Below are 20,181 nucleotides of genomic sequence, written 5' to 3' on the forward strand. Positions count from 1 at the left end.
GAGGTTTCGGAGGGCTGGGGTGGGTAGCTTTATAATTCTTGGAAAGGGCGTGAGTCAAGAACTGCCAAGTCCAGGAAGACAGCCAAATACTGGCCGAATTGTAAATCTAAGTGTGTGTGTGTGTGTGTGTATGTGTGTGTGTGTGTGTGGTGGGGGAAACAGTGGTGTCAAAATTTCCCAGGCTTTGAAGGTCATCGTTTGTGACAAAGTTAACAATGCATGTGTTAATATAGCTGTAGAAAATATTTAGCCCTCTATATTCACTCATTCAAATAAAACAGAATACCATAAAGAATAGAAGATGTTTCATAGAAAGTGATTAAACATGAAATGTAATTTATATAAAAGTAGTTTGTTAGGCTTGTTACTAGTCCCAGGGGAACAATTTAAAACTGCGTTTGTGTGCAAAATCAGTTGGGATTTCCATGGCTTCTCCCTGAATACTGCTAGGATTACTAGACCAGCAGTGAATTGTCTTCCTTATATTTTGAAATCTGAGTTAAATATATCTTGTCTATTGGTTATATTATGGAAAACATATGAATCCATGTTTATAAAGGAAATCTTGTCTTCAAACCTTGTCAATTAGTATTTTTCAATCCCTGATGATTGGAGGTATGCCCTGTAACAGATCTATTATGCAACATATCTTTTAAAATTTGTTTTCTTTTAAAGAGTAATGGACCGAAAACATGCTTTCTTTTTCTCCCAATTATACTACGGATTGAAAGCCAGACTAGTGACTTTTATTTACTTCTGAGACAGTCAGAACAAGAAAAGTGTTATTGTTGTCTAAGACATATTGTGGGGGTAGAAAAGACTTTTGGGCTGCAAGCTGTGATGAAGACCGTACTTAGGTCCTCTTTCAGGCCTGTCCACAAGCAGCCCCAACTCTACCATTATTGGCCCCACTGAGATCCCAGCAACAGAAACAAATATTGTCAATCCCGCTTAACAATTTTTTGTCATTGCTTGTTCTTGCAACGCTACAACGAACTACTAATAAAACCCAAGTTAGCACGAAAATTTGGCCCCAAAGTGCCGCCAACAGACCTTTGGCAGTGGGGAGCCGTGGTCAGCGAGCCAGACCCCGTAGGCGACTCTTCATTCCCTCTGGCCGGGGTTCCAGAGGCCTTTCCCCCTTCACTTTCGGCGCGAGGGAGCGGGTCGGGGACGGGAGCGCAGGCCTGGCTTAGGGCGGCGCCTGAGCCGCGGGGAATAGGGACCGCAACAGCTCCCTGGGCGCGCTCCTGGAGGAGGCCATTATTTTCGGCGGTGCAAAGGTGTGGGCACCTTCCTCGGAAGGCGGAGGTAAGGGGCCGTGTGCCGCCTTCAGGCGACGCGACCCTTACCAGGCTCTATGCGGCCCGGGACCCCGAGAGCGCCGGACTGCGGGAGCCGCGGTCTGGGCCGACTCCCAAGCTCCCGGGCTTGAAAAAGCCATCCATGGCGTCCTCTCTCACTGCTCGCGCCCTCCGCTGGCAGTGCTGGACCTCTCCCTTCCCCCCTTCCCCCTCCCCCTTCCCCTCCTCCTCCCCCTCGCTAGACCGCCGCGGCTCCCGAGGTGACACGGCCCGGACCCTCCATTCTCTGCCATAGTATATTTAACCGGCACAACCTAACCGCTGTTCCCTCTCAGTGCAACCCTCCCCGGCGGACAGACGGGCCCTGCAGCCAACCACCGGGCAGAATTGGCGTGCGTCCCGCTCCCCAACGGTGGCGGCCTCGGTGGGCGGGGCTCGGGCAGCTAGCAAGTTAAGTGGAGCCACGGCTGACGTGAGTCAACAAAGGTCACGTGAGGTGATCCGGCCGCGCCGATTGGCGGCGGTGGTTGGGCGGGGAGTGGGGGGGGTCACAGCAGCGGCGTGGGGTTCGCTGTGTGACACAATTACAACAACTTTGTGCTGGTGCCGGGGAAGTTTGTGTCTCCAGCGAATCCCCCTCGTGCCCCACAGCCCCGCGCGCTCCGGCCCTTCCCGCCGTCCCCGACCGTGGCCGCCCCCCGCTTGCCCCCGTGATGTGACCCTACAGCGGGCCGCCACCGCTACCGACCCGGGGGCTCCGCGGCCCCTTTCGCCGCCGCCTTCGCCGCCGCCGCGTTGGGATTTTTCGTCGCTGCCGCCCGCGGCGGAGGAGGAGGCGGCGTTAAAGTTGGTGTGTTGGTCCCGTGCGGAGATTGGGGGCGTCGTTGCGGGCCCCGACCCGGGGGGGTGTCGGCGTTGGAGTTGTGAATTCGCTGCGTTTCCATGAAATCCTGCGGAGTGTCGCTCGCTACTGCCGCCGCCGCTTTCGGTGATGAGGAAAAGAAAATGGCGGCGGGAAAAGCGAGCGGCGAGAGCGAGGAGGCGTCCCCCAGCCTGACAGCCGAGGAGAGGGAGGCGCTCGGCAGACTGGACAGGTACGCCCGCCGTTCCTCACTGGGTCGGCTCCGGACGGGCTGGCGCCGCTTTCCGGGGAGGCCCGAGCGCTGCTCGCCTCTGGCGGCGGCGGCGGGGCGGGCACCCCGGCTTGGCGCTCTCCGTGCTGTATCCGCCGCCGGGGCCTCAGGCTTGGGCAGGTATGGGTCGGTGGCGCTCCCGGAGCTTTAACGAGCCTCCTGTGTCTCTCTCCACAGCCGCTTCTTCGGGTTCGTGAGATTTCATGAAGATGGCGCCAGGACGAAGGCCCTACTGGGCAAGGTAAGGTTGCCACGGGCCGGAGCGCGGACACGGTCTCCCTGGCCGTCCCCCTGCTCGCCCCGGGCCCCGCGACCCTGCCCGCGCTCATTGTGACCACGAACCATGGCCGAGGGGCTTCCGGAAAACTATTTCCTGCCTGGGCTTTCCTCCCACCCCCGGCTGCCTCGCTCGCACCCTTCGAAATCGCCCTCTCCTCTCGTAGTTGGAGGAACAGAGACGGCAGTGCTTTTGGAGCCGAGCTCAACTGGGTGGGCAAAATTGCCTGTTCTTTTACGGCTTTTTTGGATAGACCAGTGGTCTCTCTAGTGCCTGTTTAGATTCGAACAATTGTAAATGTGTGCAGATTTCCCCAAATTTACCACTCACTTGTCCCCCATGATTTTATTATTTTCCTTCAGGCAGGCTGTTCGTAATGCCTGCTGTTAACCAGGCGTTTTGGGCTTTCTTGTGTCCCTGCTCCCAGAAGGGGGAAGTTGCACGTAGTTTAGGGCAGTGACGAGTTTGCATCGGGCTGTTGACATGCATCTCGATGGGTGTGTGTTTTACCTGAAGTTAGGTGACTTGTTTACTTTTTGGGTCTTTCTCCTGTAGGAATCCTGCAGTTATTCGTGCATGTGTTTTCCTTTTGGAACCTCGTTTCCTGTGTGTCTTATAGGGGAGGCCTGGGGGGATTCGGGGTGTAGTCTCTTGTTTATTTGTGTGGAAAGTTGTTGGTACTGTCATTTAGTTAAGTAATGGCTGCTCCTATCGGCCCAAGATGGCGGGACAGGGTGGGAGGAGAAAGTGAAGGGGGAGTTTGAGGGAGGGAGGAGAGGTAAACATGGAAATAAATAGTAACGATGAATAGACCTCTCCTTCGGAGTGTGTACCTCGGTGGTGTTTGATAAAAAAATATCCAGGATTATTTGCATGCGGAATTCTTGTACCATTCTCAGGCTTGGAAGCAGCATGCCTACATAAGCTTGGTAAATGCTTATCAACCTGTAGCACATTTACTTACCCATCCATAAGCTGTTGAACAAAGGCTGTGGAGTCTCTGCATCAGTTTGTGTCTTTTGACCAAAGTCTGATTGAAATGATATTTGTGTGCTTTCTAAATGGGACCGTAAAACTTGCTGTGCTGTAGGTGTTGCATCCGTTAAACATTTTCGTTTCTAGCTGAAATAAGTAGGTTTGCATTTGACACCTAGCTTTATTGTTGTAATTGAGAAGGAAGTTTGCCTAGCATTTTACTCTTAAGTTGCTTTTTTAGAAAACAATTTAGTTCTGAATTTTTGTTTGTAGTTTGGGTTAGGAGAGTCACTAATTCCTTTTAACTGTAATTACACTTGTTTTTGTTTCAGAGTAACTATATAGGGTTTTGATCACAAATAATGACCGGAAAGCTGAACAGAAATAATCTTTTTCAGTAAGCCCAGTCCCTTTGACTGATAAAGAAAACTTGAATTAAACTTTGACTATGTATTAATTGTCTTTATTAAAATTATCGCTGGAAAAATGAATAGTGACTAGCTCTGGAATGATTTAAGCATCAATGATTAAACCTTGAAATTTTTTCTCCTAGTACAAAGTATTTAAAAATACTTCCCAATTGTCAAAGCTGTTATTCCAAAAGATTAAACAAAGTATTTAAGTTTAAGGAGTATTTATTTTGGAGTGATGTTGCTGGTCTAATGGGGGTTAGTAAAAATTGTTTCAGAGAAAATAAATTTGGAAAAGTTTGACTGAATCTAGTGCTTCTGGTTACCATAATGAAGAAATAAATGAAATCATGTTTTATGTGGATAATGTGTAAAATGCTAATTGGTAATTTCATGTCTCAGAATGATTGTATTTAGGTAGATTCACAGTGGATGGTGCTTAACATTGGTTTTCAGATTGTAATATTAGGCTCTGCAGTTATTAATGCACTACTGAGTTTAAATTTTAAAGAGCTGAACATTAAAAAAATTTTTTTGTGAGAGTGTACATTACTTCTTTGATGTTTGAATACAGTAACACCTCATAAATGATGAAGTTACAAAGCTTCGTTAGGTTTTGGGGAAGAATTAAGGCTTCATAAAATACTGGCTAATTTGGTAAATTACCAAGTATTCTGTTGCGCTAAAGAAAAAAATTCTGCATTACTTCAGACTCAGTACTTGTGAGGTCCTACCTATTTAGGTCAAACTCATTAGTATTAACATTAAAACATTTGAGAGTGTGTGCTTGCAATCTCATGCAATTCCTGGTTCTATCCTGGACATACCAGTGAAATGTGTAATGTAAAGCTTGGCATTATATAACCTCCCACTATGTGTTTGAATTGGTTCTGAATGGAATGAATGAGGTAGAATCCTGCCATAGGAAGTATTGAATTATTTAGTTTCATCCATCTTCTGAACAGTCCTGGGAAACGGATTTTTTTTTTGTGGAATGTTGAGCTGTGTTGGTTTCAGAATTCTTGTTCTCAGAAAGTCTTAAAAACAAGAGTTGGCTTCTTTTTGTGTGGTAGGTTCAGGCTACTTAACCTTTGGGCAGATAATGGAATTGAATAACTCCCAGGATTCTCTTTTTAGCTATGATTTGTGTCATCCTCCCCCAACACAAATTCAGTTTTCACCTAGAATAACTTTTTCTTTCTAACATAAATTTAGATATTATTACTTGTTTTCAGAAATTCTTATTCCTCTATATATTACTGGATTGTCCTACAAGTTTTTTAATTCAAATTTGTATGTTTTAAAGAAGATAACTTTTGACTTAAAAGCTTTTGAAAGTTTAAAACATTTAATAAATGTCTTTTACTTGCCCCTAAACTTATGTTATTTTTCCAGATGTGAGGATACTTTATCCAAACTGCTGATTTCACTTAGTCTCTGAATGTTTTTGTAAGATTCATTTCTATTAGAGTTAGTCAAACAGTTTTTGTATAATTGCCATTCAATATACAATGCTTGAGATCTGGATTAAAAAAACAAATGAGTAATACACTATATTATTTTCATAGTAATGTCTTTAAAAGATTGTAAACAGCAAGTGTTTGCCTAATCAGAGTTCTTGAAATGTAGTGTGATCTTGACCACTGCTCTTTAATGCTTAACCATTACTCTTCTGGTAACATAGTAATTCAAGATTCTCATTTTTAAAAAAAATTATATTGGAGATACTGAAAAGTAATTAAATGAAACATTTTAACAAATTAACTGTGGTGACTTTTTTAGTACATTGTTGAAAATCATTTGGGGTAATCTTTGTAGTTGGATAAGGATTTGAGTTAAAGTATAATATATAGTAATATATAGTACAAATACAGTAAGCATAAACATAGTAATATAGCACTAAAGGGATGGGCAATCATCTGTTAGGGAAGTATTGCTTAATACAAAGCTGTTCATGTTGAAGTAGGTATATCATTTTAAAGTTTGTCCTAAATACTCCCATTTCATTGGGACTTTTTTTGGTAATTCTGTTAATAGATTATGTTAAATACCTAGAAGAAATTATGAATTGTTTATCACTTAATGTATGCGCTATTTTCCCTAGGAGATAATTAGTATTAAAGTAGGTGGTATTAAAAAAATTTTTTTTTGGGTAATGGAAGTAGTTTAAGATCCATTAAAGCATGTAGTTTCCTAAATTTTGGTTTGCTTGCATGTAGATGGTAGGGGAAAATTATTAGATTAGTTCTAGAGGTGGCTTTTCTATACTATAATATTTGGATGTTGATGATGTTTAAAATTACTCTAAATTATGGGTTGTTTGCTGGCACCTATAGGGATATGTTCATTTCCAATGCTAAAGAGGGTCAGTGTTTGTGTTACAAAAGTAGCCACTGAATGATGTCATGCTTTGTGTTTGAAAATTAGGTCTTTAATTTGACGTGTTTTAAAAAGTATTTTCTACTTTGGGACGTTGTAAACAATTATAGTCATTGTTTACCTGCACAGAGTCTCATGAAGTTACTACTTATTTCCTAAAATCATAAAGGTATTCCTGATAGCAAAGCTCTATAGTAAAGAGATTACAGAAAATGTTTACATATGTGGGCACAAATTAGAACTGCAGGCACTTTTGTACTTTTAAATTTCTGGCTTTCTTTGTCAGTGGATAGTTCTTTCTGTAGAATCAATCACAAATTGAAATGACTAGGGGAACATTTGACTGCCACCTCTGGATGTTTTAGGTTAAGAACAACTGCGTGAGAGATGAGTTTTTGACTAAGGTGGTAAATGGAGTGAAGGACCATGCACTTTAAACCAAAGTGAAGGTTCAGTGCTTGGCTATAGTTAGGGAATAAAAAAATCTTTTTCTGACTTGATTATGTAACATTTAGTTTTTATTTATGTAGTGGATTTGAAAGGGTTTTTGTTAAGTTTATTTTTACTTTGAAACTCATTGTGATGCTTTGAGCTCTTTGAAATTGATGTTAATGACTGGTAACATTCTGCATTATTGATAATAGTTTTGAAATGTGGTATCCAGAGAGCTAATTTATGTTGCAAAAGCACTACCAGATTGTCTAAGAATTGAAATGGTGGTTAAGTTATTTAGGTTCCACATGTATTTCTTTGTAGACTAGTTAATTAATGGAGTTTATTTAATGAATGCATAATTGACAGTCTTATGTACTCATACTGAAGCTTCACATATATTGTATCAGTTTTTCCATATTGGTTTGTGATATGTCGACAATAAATTAGAGCAGCAAATATTTCAGTGTACACTAAGTGGAAGTCTGTTCAGGGAATATGAAGACAGCATAGATATCTCTTGCTTGTGTTGAAAACTTAACAGTGCTCTAAGAAGGGTGAGATATAAGGATGACTAATAGGGACATCAGTGGCAGAAGATAAGTGTGAAGTATCCTGAAAGTTTATGATAAAAGTCAATTTAACAAGTTAGTATGGCTTAGTAACCTGCTTTCTCTGTTTTTGTTTTCTTGGCCACCCCTAAAAGCATTGATTATGAAGCGTGTACAAAAGCAGTCACAGGAACCTGTTTGTGAAACTTGATGAATCCCAGCTCTCTGTCCTTGTAGGCACTCTAACTAGGAACTTGCTGGAAAAGTGCAGTGGAGGTATATGTAGCAATATATTAGCAGCAGCGGGCATGAACCCCAGAATCACCTACCTGGTCAGTGGTGGAACACAGGGTTGAATGGGACTCCTGGACTACATGTACACTTTGGAGAGTATTGGGATCCTGGGTTTGCTGATTCAGGCGAAGGTGATTTTGTATTCAGAATTTAAAAAAAAAGTCTAGCCAAGCCATATTAACTTGAACATGCATTTCACTGATGAAAACTTAACCTCTAAAACCCTTATGCTACCTTCCAAGGCTTCATTCCAGGGCTGACTGAAGTAAAGGCAGGGGAAGCACTGTCTTGCAGAGTGCCATCCTGGCACTTGTCATCTCATGGCTCTCATTTTTAGATTTAACTATTCCTGGGCTGTGTATTCCTGATTTGGGAATTTCAAAAGTTAATAGCCTCTGGAGTTTAGATTATTAGAATTAACTTCAAAAGTTAACTGATAGTTGCTAGGTTAAAATTAATTAAAGCACTTGAGACCTACCATATCCTGATTACAAAAAAAACATTTAATGAGAATTTCTATTATGTAACTTACTCTGTGTCAGACACTTCAAACTAAATTATTTCACTAAATATTTGTAATACATCTGTGAGTTAAATGGGGGGTTCACATTTTTGACATATGTTAAATGGGGGGGGTTCACATTTTTGACATATTGCAGAATGGCTTCTGTGCCAGCCTAATTTACAGACAGCCTATTCCATTTATCCAGGTATGTATTTTAATAAATTACGTACTTTGAACACCAGACCCCAGAAGAGAAGAAAAAGACCCTGCCTGCTAGATCCTCATGTCTGGGGACTCTTATGATTTGGGCCTTCTTTTTCTGGCTGGGTAGTGCTGGACGTAGGCAGGAAATTGATGGTTCCTGCACAACACTACTTGCTTTCTTGGACCACCATTTTCAGTTAATTGGTTTACTTTTGGGGCAGTAGCGGATTGCAGTGTTCTGCCCTAGATTGGGCCTCAGTAGAATGGCTCTTAATAATAGGATGGGGATTGTTTCTTGATTGTGTTTCTTGGAGATGTTTCTTGATTTCATTGTTAAGCAAGGAATCTTCTAATTTTGTTCAGGGAAACATTTAAAATCAGATTTTAACTCTTAGCAGATGTTCAAAGGATGATCTGTTGTGTATTCTGTCCCTTTCTGATACTATTTTGTAGTAATATTTACCTTTGTTAGGTGTTCTTAACTTGGGATCTTTGAATGAGTGTTCATGGGTCAATTTAAGAAATTCTCTGACAAAGTTTTTTGACAGGATACTGCAAAAGTAGTTAAATGGTGGTCATCTTGTAGTACAAAACAGCTCTAGGATGAGGAGGAGGGAGGGAGATTTTAGACTTTACACCTTATAGCTGTACTATTGTAGATTTTTTTTGTTTATTTTTAAACTATAGACGTGTATTACCTTAAAAATTGTACAATAAGCACACTGATAGTACACCAGAATTATGTTTTGGTTGACTGAAGACGGATTTTAACTACCATGTGTTCAGTTAGAGATACTTGTGAAGATTTATTGTCAAGTTGAGTACTTCTGAACTTGATGGGCCTTAAGTGGGGATAGGGGTGAAGTAGAGATGTATACTCTCTTAGGTCCTATTTTTTTGCCTTTTAGGTGGCTTTGTAGTCTCTGTACCCATTCTTCATTTTGATTTTTAGTATCTATTTCATAGATGACTACTTTTGGGCCTGAGTTGGCCCAGGCTGATGTTTAGGACCTAATTAAGAACTGTAACCTGGAAGGGTGGAAGTAATCCCTTATTTAGTCAGTTTGAGGTGTCTGAGTCAATTTTTGTGGACTGTTTGCCACTTTCTTCTACAAGTTTTTATTTTCTCTTGCGTCTTTTAGTCTATCTTTTCCCTACTTTCCTATATTACCAAAACTGTTGTCATTCTGTTGTGAATATATTGTATTCTTTTTGTAGTTTTGTTTGTGGTGATATTTTGTCTGTGTCAGAATAAATAAAAGATGCTGCTGCTGAGTTTATTCTCAGGAAGAAGGTTGGGCTTTGTTATAGTTAAGAGTATTATGTAAGGTCATCTAATTCATTTTAATTTAGAACAGTAGAAGAAACCTTTAAGATAAAGGGTTGTTTTCAGACCATTGATCTATATTACATTATGCTCATTAGATCTTTTTTTAAAGAAACAGTTTATTAGGGAAAATCTCCAAGTAACCATCACTGATTATCACTCAGCTTCAACAATTTTCAACTCATGATGTCGTTTCATCTATATTTTGTCCCTCATTCCCATTATTTTTAAGGAAATCTCAGACATAAGTTTAATCCGTAGATAACTTCAGTTTGTCTCTGCAGCATAGCCATAATGCCCTTTTACACATAAAAATTAACTTCTTAATGTCAAATATCCATGGGCCATGAATTTTTTGCCACGTGGAAGTTAAGAATTAGTTGCTTGAGAAATGAGTAGAAAACATATTTAGCTGAATATATGAATTTGCATTTTAATATGATAGTAGGATTCTTAATAGAATATTATATAATACATAACAAAAGAGATAATTTTTCCTAAAAACTATATGAACCTTAGCTCTATCAGTGTGTTTAGTTTACCTGTTTAGGGAAAATTTGTTTTAAGATAAAGTAGTTTAAGTGTTTTAGATTTTTGAATTTCAGATATCAGAATGAGAACTAGAAAAGCTTTTGCTTGCCTGATTGATTTGTGAAACATTTGTTGAACTGCTGTAAGTGGGGGACTATGCCATGTCCTGGGGCAACAGGTAAGACCTGGCCTCTGCCCCTGCAGTCTGTGGAGAGAGATGGACACTGTGATCATATGTTGTAGTAAGTACAATAATTCAGGTATATGCAAAGTGCTATGAGCTCTCTTGATGGAGCAATTAAAACATTTGAAACTGATTATAGATAGTTTAAACTATCCACACAATTTCCAACATTCGGAGTAGATTTTGACTGGAAAAGTGGGTGAGGGAAAGTGCACAAACATTGTTTTGGTTATTAAACGTGAGTAGAAGTTTATTAAGTTTAGCAAACAGTTTAGCAAGAGGAAAAATAGGGCAGAGAGTTGGAAGTTAATAGTGTTTGAGAAATTGTGAATAGTTTTGTGTGGGTAGAGTCAGTGGGGTTGGGGGGTAGGTTACTGAGCATGTGTAGGCCAAAGGGTGTTTTGGGGGAGTTATTAAACTCAGTTTTCTGTCAGAGGAATTGGCTGCAGTGAGAAGGATAAAGTGAAGGGGAAAGGAACCTAAGTGTGAAGTGTACTGATAGATATATAGCAATGCATGGATTTGAGAGTAGAATTCTGCTTTTGCCACTTTCTAGATCACTAGTGTGATTGTTGGGCAAATTATCTCATCTTTAAGAGGCTCAGTTTTCTTATCTGTAAAATGGAAGTAATAATAGATTTCTGGTACGTTATTATTGCATATTGTGTTAGAAAAAAAGGCATATAAAGTGCCTGGCATTATGCCTGGCATGGAAGGTGCTCAGTACAAAATACATGTTATTATTTTTTTTGAATAGACAGTTCAGTTTAAACTAAGGCTGTAGTTTAGGAGTGAGGGGGGAGATGGAGGCAGATTTGAGATCTCTTGAAAAAGCCTTTCCTTGACTTTCCTAATATCCCGCTACTTTGGCTTGCTCTTGGTCTCTGACCACATCTCTGTCTCCTTTCCAAGGAGATTATGTTCTAGAGGAAAAATAGGGCAGAGAGTTGGAAGTTAATAGTGTTTGAGAAATTGTGAATAGTTTTGTGTGGGTAGAGTCAGTGGGGTTGGGGGGTAGGTTACTGAGCATGTTCTAGAACATAATCTTCTTAACTTACTCTGCTCCCAGCTTGCATGTATACTTGACTGCCTCTTTATTACTTGGGTATCTTGAAAGAACCTTAAACTGAATTTCTCATTCTTTGGTTTTGATGTTCCTTATCTTAGTAAGTGGCACTTACCCATTATGCTTGTCAGAAACCTTGGAGTTCTTGACTCCTTTTCTTAACCTATCAAGCCCTAATATCACCACCATGTCTTGTCATGTCTACATCTTAATTTCAGATGTTTGTTTCTCTCCATTTTCAGTGCCACCATACTAATTGCAGTGATGATCCTATCTTTGACTTTTGAATAGATGTACTTACACATAGTACAAAACTGACAAGTTACATAAAGGATTTTACAGTGAAAAGAAATTCTCCCGCATCATCACCCAGTTATTTAGTTCCTTTTCTCAGGCAGCCACTCATAAAAGGTCTGTTGGGTAACTTCATATTTGAACACATGCACAAGCATATTCCATTGTAGTTTTTTTCTCCCACACAAATGAGATCATATTATACACAAATTTTAAAAATAATTTGTTAATTTTATTGCTTGTTATATGAAAATAGTTTTTATATTAATTGTCTTGGGTTTGAGAGTTCATCAACGGTTAAGTAGCAAGATGTTGATGGGTTATTTTGATTTTGAAGTTCCATTATTTTATACATGATATTTAAGGAAAACATTCTTCAACATGCAAAAGTCTTAATTAAAACTGTGTTTGCATGTGTTTTCCTAGGATAGTAGTTGCTTAATTTTATATGCTGTGAATTGTCCTTTGGAATAATTGGCAAATTTTGCCTTCTTATTTTGGTTCTATTGGTGTGACTAATTATTAGGCTTCATGAATACTAATTTAATTCATTCATTGAATATTTATAGAAGTAGTAATAGTTTATACCAAGTAACTTGAATTTGTGGGAGTAATTCACCTTATTGATTTATTCTTGATTTTTATTATGGAAAAGGAAAACTAGGTAAACTTTCATTCTTGATTAGTTGAAAATGGTACAGGGCTCAGTGTGTTAGTAACTTCATAGCAGAATATCTTTATTTTCATTATAGATTGACTAGTGATAGAGCTAGAACAATGAGACTTTACTTTTCTGTTGCCAACAGTGCTTTAAGGGTTAATGTAACTGCATATATGTTGTATATGATTTCCAGGGGTATATACATCCCATTGAAAGCCCAACTGTGAACTCCATTATTTTCAGTCAGTTTGCTTGTTCTTGGGTAGAGGTGTTAATGATGGGAGTATGTTGGGAAGAAAGAAAAGGTTTAGAACCACTGGGTTGGTTAGGCTTCGATAACATGGATTTTGCCGCATGGTTTTGTGCTCTGTGACCATTTCATATACTCTCTCAAATTCTCTATTAATTATAAGAGTGTTAGGGGAAAAGAATGGACTGATCCCTGGAGAAGTTAGTGCTCTAACTGGAGAAAGAGCTATAAGCACTTGCCCCCATTAATACAGTTAGTAGGCTTTAGCTTTGTTTCCTTAGCCTGGGTGCTCAAAATGTGGGTTTGGATACACTGCAAAGAACAATGGATTAGAAAACGGAAGACCTGAGTTTGCTGCCTACTTTTAAGACAAGTTGCTTCATTCTTATGGTCCCCAGTTTCACCATCTGTTGGGTGAAGGGCTGGGAATTAAGAATTTCCAAAGAGACTATCTAGCACTAGACTCTTAGGTGACTGTGCATTTGAATTTTTAGGATTGGCTCAATTCTTTTAAGATTTTGACCCAGAAGGAGGACACAATGGAACCTTGTTATAGGTTGTAATTTTCTTGATTTCAGCCTCAAGCCTTCAAGACCAGAAGCCAAATGAACGCAGGCACACAGTGGAACTGGGCATTGTATGTTTTTGTTAATCTAGTCTTCTGTAAGTCTTTGATTTTGAAGTTTATCTTATGAATTAAGGTTAGTTTTTTGGCTCCTCTAAACTGCTTCTTTCTAATAGTTGGTATTATTTCTTAGATCAGACCTGATGTTTCTAATTCTAAAAGATGGGTACAATCACTGTATACCTGTTTGCTAGGAACTCCTGTCATGACAGGGCTAAATGAATTCACAGATGTGAATTGGTATGAAATGTTACATTGAATAAATATGTACTACTGGGTACTGAGCATTTGGGTGTTACAAAGATGAGTAAGGCCCCTCAGTTTCCCTAAGAGTAGCAAGAATCACTTGGTATTAGTTGGGGGGCACCTTCTGATCTATTGAACTTGTAACGTTTTATTGTTAGATTTTGCTCTGTGTGTATATGTGAGTGATTATATTTTCAGTATAAGCCTATCAGTTAAGAAGATGCATTTGGACTTTGTAAATTGGATTCAGAATATATCTCTTGAGAAACTTTTTGCAACAGCTTTTCAGAGATGATAAATGGACAGATAAAATATAGTGGGTTATCTGACACTGAAGTTAGTTTAAGTTTACTCATTGGGACTATTTTGCTAGGATGTTGTAGACAGCATTCAGACATCAAAAGATAACTTACTCTGTTCAGTTGTCTGTAAAGATTATCCAACCCTTGGCAGTCAGACAATGCAAAGAAATAAAAGGCATCCAGATTGGTAAAGAAGAAGTTAAACTGTCACTGTTTGCAGATGATGTGATATTGTACGTAAAAAACCCTAAAGAATCCACTCCAAAACTACTAGATCTAATATCTGAATTCAACAAAGTTGCAGGATACAAAATTAATACACAGAAATCTGTTGCATTCCTATACACTAATGATGAACTAGCAGAAAGAGAAATCAGGAAAACAATTCCATTCACAATTGCATCAAAAAGAATAAAATACCCTGGAATAAACCTTACCAAGGAAGCGAAAGACCTATACTCTGAAAACTACAAGACACTCATGAGAGAAATTAAAGAAGATACCAATAAATAGAAACGCATCCCGTGCTCATGCATAGGAAGAACTAATATTGTCAAAATGGCCATCCTGCCTAAAGCAATCTACAGATACACTGCAATCCCTATCAAAATACCAACAGCATTCTTCAACGAAATAGAGCAAACAGTTCTAAAATTCATATGGAACCACAAAAGACCTCGAATAGCCAAAGCAATCCTGAGAAGGAAGAATAAAGCTGGGGAGATTATGCTCCCCAACTTCAAGCTCTATTACAAAGCCACAGTAATCAAGACAATTTGGTACTGGCACAAGAACAGACCCATAGACCAATGGAACAGAATAAAAAGCCTAGATATAAACACAAGCATATATGGTCAATTAATATATGATAAAGGAGCTATGACATACAATGGGGAAATGACAGCCTCTTCAACAGCTGGTGTTGGCAAAACTGGACACTGACATGTAAGAGAATGAAACTGGATTATTGTCTATCCCCATACACAAAAGTAAACTCGAAATAGATCAAAGACCTGAATGTAAGTCATGAAACCATAAAACTCTTAGAAGACAACATAGGCAAAAATCTCCTGAATATAAACATGAGCAACTTGCTCCAGAATGCATCTCCTTGAGCAAGGGAAACTAAAGTAAAAATGAACTCATGGGACTACATCAAACTAGAAAGCTTCTGTACAGCAAAGGACACCATCAGCAGAACAAAAAGGCATCCTACAGTATGGGAGAATATATTTGTAAATGACCTATCCGACAAGGGGTTAACATCCAAAGTACATAAAGAACTCATACACCTCAACACCCTAAAAGCAAATAACCCAATTACAAAATGGGCAAAGGATATGAACAGAATTCTCCAAAGAAGAAATTCAGATTGCCAACAGACACATGAAAATATGTTCCACATCTCTAATTATCAGGGAAATGCAAATTAAAACCGCAATGAGATATCGCCTCACACCAGTTAGGATGGCCAGTATCGAAAAGACAACAGCAAATGGGGAATCCTCCTACACTGCTGGTGGGAATGTAAGCTAGTTCAACCATTGTGGAAAGCAATATGGAGGTTCCTCAAAAAACTAAAAATAGAAATACCATTTGACCTGGAAATTCCACTCCTAGGAATTTACCCAAAGAATATAATTTCTCAAGATTCAAAAAGACATATACACCCCTATGTTTATTGCAGCACTATTTACAATAGCCAAGATATGGAAACAACCTAAGTGTCCATCAGTGGATGAATGGATAAAGAAGATGTGGTATATATACACAATGGAATACTATTCAGTCATAAGAAAGAAAGAAATCCTACCATTTGCAACAACAGGGTGGAGCTGGAGGATATTATGCTCAGTGAAATAAGCCAGGTGGAGGAAGACAAGTACCAAATGATTTCCCTCATTTGTGGAGTATAACAAAGAAACAAAACTGAAGGATCAGTGAAACAGCAACAGACTGAGACTCCAATAAGGGACTAGCGGTTACCAAAGGGTAGGGGTGGGGGAGGGAGGGTGAAGGGGATTGAGGGGTATTATGATTGGCACACATGGTGTGTGTGGGGATCATGGGGAAGACAGTGTAGCACAGAGAAGGCAAATTGTGAATATGGCATCTTACTACACTGGTGGGCAGTGACTGCAATGGGGTATGGGGGGACACGATAATATGGGTGAATGTAGTAACATTGTTTTTTCATGTGAAACCTTCATAAGAAAGTATATCAATAATACCTTAATTAAAAAAAAGATTATCCAACCCTTTAAATAGTTTGGATTCTATAAAAAGAGGCAATTGGGTCCTGAATATCTGAAGGAAAAGCTGGAGTCCTTACTAATCTGATATGTGTATATTTTTTTTGCTCTTGATTTGTCTTTTTGGGTTTGGTTGTCCTCATGGAAGTGAGTATCACACAACAGATTGGATGTCATAAATACATTTCTGTAAGAAGAGGTGGTACATATACACAATGGAATACTATTCAGCCATAAGAAACAAACAAATCCTACCATTTGCCACCAATAATACCTTAATTAAAAAAAAGATTCAAAGACTTTTCTATTGGCCTTTTAAAATTTGACTATTTATTTGGACATAATTGTAGATTCACATGCATTTGTAAGAAATAATAGATCTAGTGTACATTTTACCCAGTTTCTCCCAAAGGTAGCATCTTGCAAAACTATATAATAAGGTATCACAGTCAGGATATTGATACTGATATAGTCAAGATACCAAACTGCTCCATCACCACAAGTATCTTCTTGTCCTTTTATAGTCATGTGCACCTCCCTCCTCCCTTCTCCCACTTACTCTTAACCCAGGCAACCACTTATGTGTTCTCCCTTTCTGTAATTTTGTTATCTGAAGAATTACATAAATGGGATCATGTAGTATGTGTCTTTCTGGGATTACCTTTTTTCCACTCAGAACTCCCAGAAATTAATGTAAGTTGTATATATCCATAGTTTGTTCCTTTTTATTGTAGAGTAATATTCCATGGTATTGATGTACCACAGTTTCCTTAACCATTTACCTGTTTAAGGACATCTGAGTTACTTTGAAGGACATCTGAGTTTTTTGTAGTTCTTGCCTATTGTGAATAAAGCTGCTTTGGACATTTGTGTGCAAGTGTTTTGTAAACATAAGCTTTCTCTGGGATAAATGCCCAAGTGTGCAATTGCTGATACTTAGTTTAGTAGGATTTCTTAAGTATAACTACACATGTGTTTTCCAGAGCAGCTCTACCATTTTACATTCCCATCAGCTGTTCTCACCAGCATTCCAGTTTCATCATATCCTTGCCAGTATTTGGTGTTACTACTGTTTTTTTCTTTGACATTCCGATAGTTATGTAGGGAAAGCTTATTGTGCTTTTAATTTGCATTATTCTGATGACTAATGATGAACATCCATCATTTCCTTATTTTCTATCTGTATTAGCTTCTCTGGTGAAATGTCTGTTCATGTCTTTTGGATTATTGATTTGAGACTTTTCCTTTTTTCTGATAAAACAGTTCAGTGCTATAAATTGACCTTTAAGCACTACTTTAGCTGTGTTCCACATTTTATATGTTGTATTTTCATTTTCATTCATTTCTGTGCATTTTTAGAATTTCATCTGAGGTTTCCCTTTGATCCATGGAATATTTAATAGTGTGTTGTGCAGTTTCTAAGTATATGGAGATTTGGAGATTTTCCTGTTTTCATTCTGTTACTGATTTTTAGCTTGATTCCATTGTGATTAGGGAATTTTCTTTGTGTAATTTTCATTCTTTTACATTTGTTGACATCTGTTTTATGACCCCGGAAATGGTCTGTCTTGGTGAGTGTTCCATGGGTGCTTGAAAATAATGCAACTTCTGTTATAAGATGGAGTGTTGTATATATGGCAACTAGATTCTTTTGGTCGGTTGTGTTCAGTTCTTATATATCCTTGCTAATTTTCTGTCTAGTTAGTAGTTCTGTCAGTTGAGAGTATGGTGTTGCCAACTCTCCAACTATAATTGTGGATTAGTTTATTTTCCTTTTATTTCCATCATTTTTTGTTTATTGTACTTTGAGGCTCTGTCATTTGATGTCTACATATTTAGGATTGTTGTATCTTCTTGTGGGTTGATCCCTTTGTTGTGTAATAGCTCTCTGTCTTAATCTCTTTATCATTATATAATATCTCTTTGTCTCACTAAAATTATGGCAGTTTTGTTTGTGCTGAGGTTCACTTTATCTGATAGTAATGTAGCCAGTCTTGCTTTTTAAGAAAAATTAATACTTACATGGTATGTCATTTTCCATACTTTTACTTTCAACCTGCCTATATTGCTGTAAAGTGATTTTTTTTTTGATGGGCAGTGTATTCTGAGATTTAAGAAAACCTACTTTTGCAATCTCTTTGAATTGATGTATTTAGACTTCACCTAAGGTAATTAAGGTAATTATTGGTAGATTTAGGGCTTAACTCTATTATTTAATAGTTTCCTCTGTTTCTCATTTCTTTGTTTCTTAGCTCTGGGTTATCTGGATTTTTTTTTTTTTTGGATTGCATCTTGATTTGTGGTGTTTGTAATATATATCTCTGTATAGATGTCTTAGTGGTTGCTGTAGGTATTGCAATATTCATATATAATTTCTCACCATTTTCTGATATGTATGTTTTACTGCTATGAGTGAAATGCAGAAACTTTACTTACATTTAGTTACTTTTGCCCTCTCTACTTTGGAAATATCATCTTAAGTATTTTCTCTACATAACATTGAACACCACATGAAATGGTGTGATATTTCTTCAAGCAACAAATGTGATTTATGAAACTCATATGTAGTATAATAATAGTCTGTTATACTTGCTCTTAATTTTACTTATTCCAATGTTCTTTTTTCCTTTCTGTTTAGAGAACTTTTTAAGGCATTCTCTAATTTTTCTCATTCTTTTAGGTTTGCTAGTAACAAATTCTCTTAGTTTTTCTGAGATTGTCTTTATATCCTTTAACTCCTGAAGGCTATATGTAAAATTCAACAGTGTACAGTTTTTTCCTTTCAGTATGTGAAAAATGTGCTATTTCCTTCTATTCTCCATGGTTTCAGAGGAGAAATTTGCTGTCATTTGAATTGGTGTTCCCCTATAAATAAAGAATTGTCTTTCCCTGGCTGCTTTCAAGATTTTTTTCTTTGTTTTTAGTTTTCAGAAATTTGATTATGATGTATCTTGGTATGGATGTTTTTAGGTTTATGTGGGGATCACTCAGCCTTTTCTGTCTATTGATTAATGTCTTTCATTACATTTCAGAAGTTTTCAGCCATTACATCTTTAAATACTTTTTCAGTGCCATACTTTCTTCTTCTGAGACTCTGATACGAATCTTAGCTCCTTTGTTTTGTCCTCCCCCCTGCCTTTTTCTTTCGGTTTATTTTCTTTTGTTAGGGTTCGCTAAATTGTAGTGATCTGTTCTGGGTGCTCTGTTGTGTGTCATTTCCATTCTACTGTTGAGCCCACCCAGAGAGTTTTTATTTTGGTTATTTCTTAGTTTTACAATTTTTTTGTTTAAGTAACTTCTTTGCTGAGGTTTTCCCATTTTTTTATTTGTTTCAAGAGCAGCTGTAATTGCTTGTTGAAGCGCTTTATGTTGACTACTTCAAAATCTTTGTCAGATAATTCATTAAAAACTGGTTCATCTCAGTGTTGCATCTGTTGATTGTTATTTTCTCAATTCACATTGTACTTCATGGCTTTTGATGTTGTGAGTGGTTTTGCTTGTATCTTGGACATTTTAGATATCATATTACAAGAACTCTGGATCCTATTCTTTTTTTATAGAAGGCATTTGTTGAGGTGTATTGCAAGGGCTGGGTGGATGTGTATGTTCAGTTTCTCACTGACAACTGTTATGGCAAAACTAGGACACTGAGTCATACCATCTTCATTCAGAATGATGAGATGCAAGTTCAGTTCCCCCCATTTTCTGTGATATCTTCCTGGCAAAAGTTGGATAGCAGTTTACATCACTTTGTTGTCTCTTGAGTGGGAGGTGTAAGATCAGCTTCCTGATGGGCCATGCTTTCCCATGAGGGAAGTGGAGAGCTAACATACCATTCTGATGCTGCAGGGTAGAGCAGAAGCTCCTTACTTTGTACCACTTCTCTTGAGTTGATGCCAGGAGGGGAATGGTGGAAGGTCAGCTCCCTGTGGGCATATTGGCACCAGAGAATGGGTGAAGCAGATTGTTGTCTACTCCA

The 20,181-nt window shown here is 38.5% G+C and overlaps 1 protein-coding gene across 14 annotated transcripts in view; it reads left to right on the top strand.

Annotated features, from left to right (window-relative positions):
• Positions 1-1,585: 1,585 nt before the first annotated feature.
• KDM6A (lysine demethylase 6A) overlaps positions 1,586-20,181 on the top strand; it is a 258,308-nt gene continuing 239,712 nt past the window's right edge. For 4 of the 14 annotated variants that reach the window (XM_073227685.1, XM_073227686.1, XM_073227684.1 and 1 more), the window contains exons 1-2: positions 1,587-2,398; positions 2,615-2,678. In XM_073227685.1, the coding sequence (XP_073083786.1) occupies positions 2,247-2,398; positions 2,615-2,678 (216 nt within the window). In that variant the 5' untranslated portion in view covers positions 1,587-2,246. Of the gene's footprint in view, positions 2,399-2,448; positions 2,558-2,614; positions 2,679-20,181 lie in introns of those variants that run through there. The other 10 variants (XM_037001504.2, XM_037001508.2, XM_037001509.2 and 7 more) reach the window with 5 other exon arrangements.

The sequence above is a fragment of the Manis javanica genome, chromosome X (assembly GCF_040802235.1).
Source record: "Manis javanica isolate MJ-LG chromosome X, MJ_LKY, whole genome shotgun sequence".
Taxonomy (NCBI): domain Eukaryota; kingdom Metazoa; phylum Chordata; class Mammalia; order Pholidota; family Manidae; genus Manis; species Manis javanica.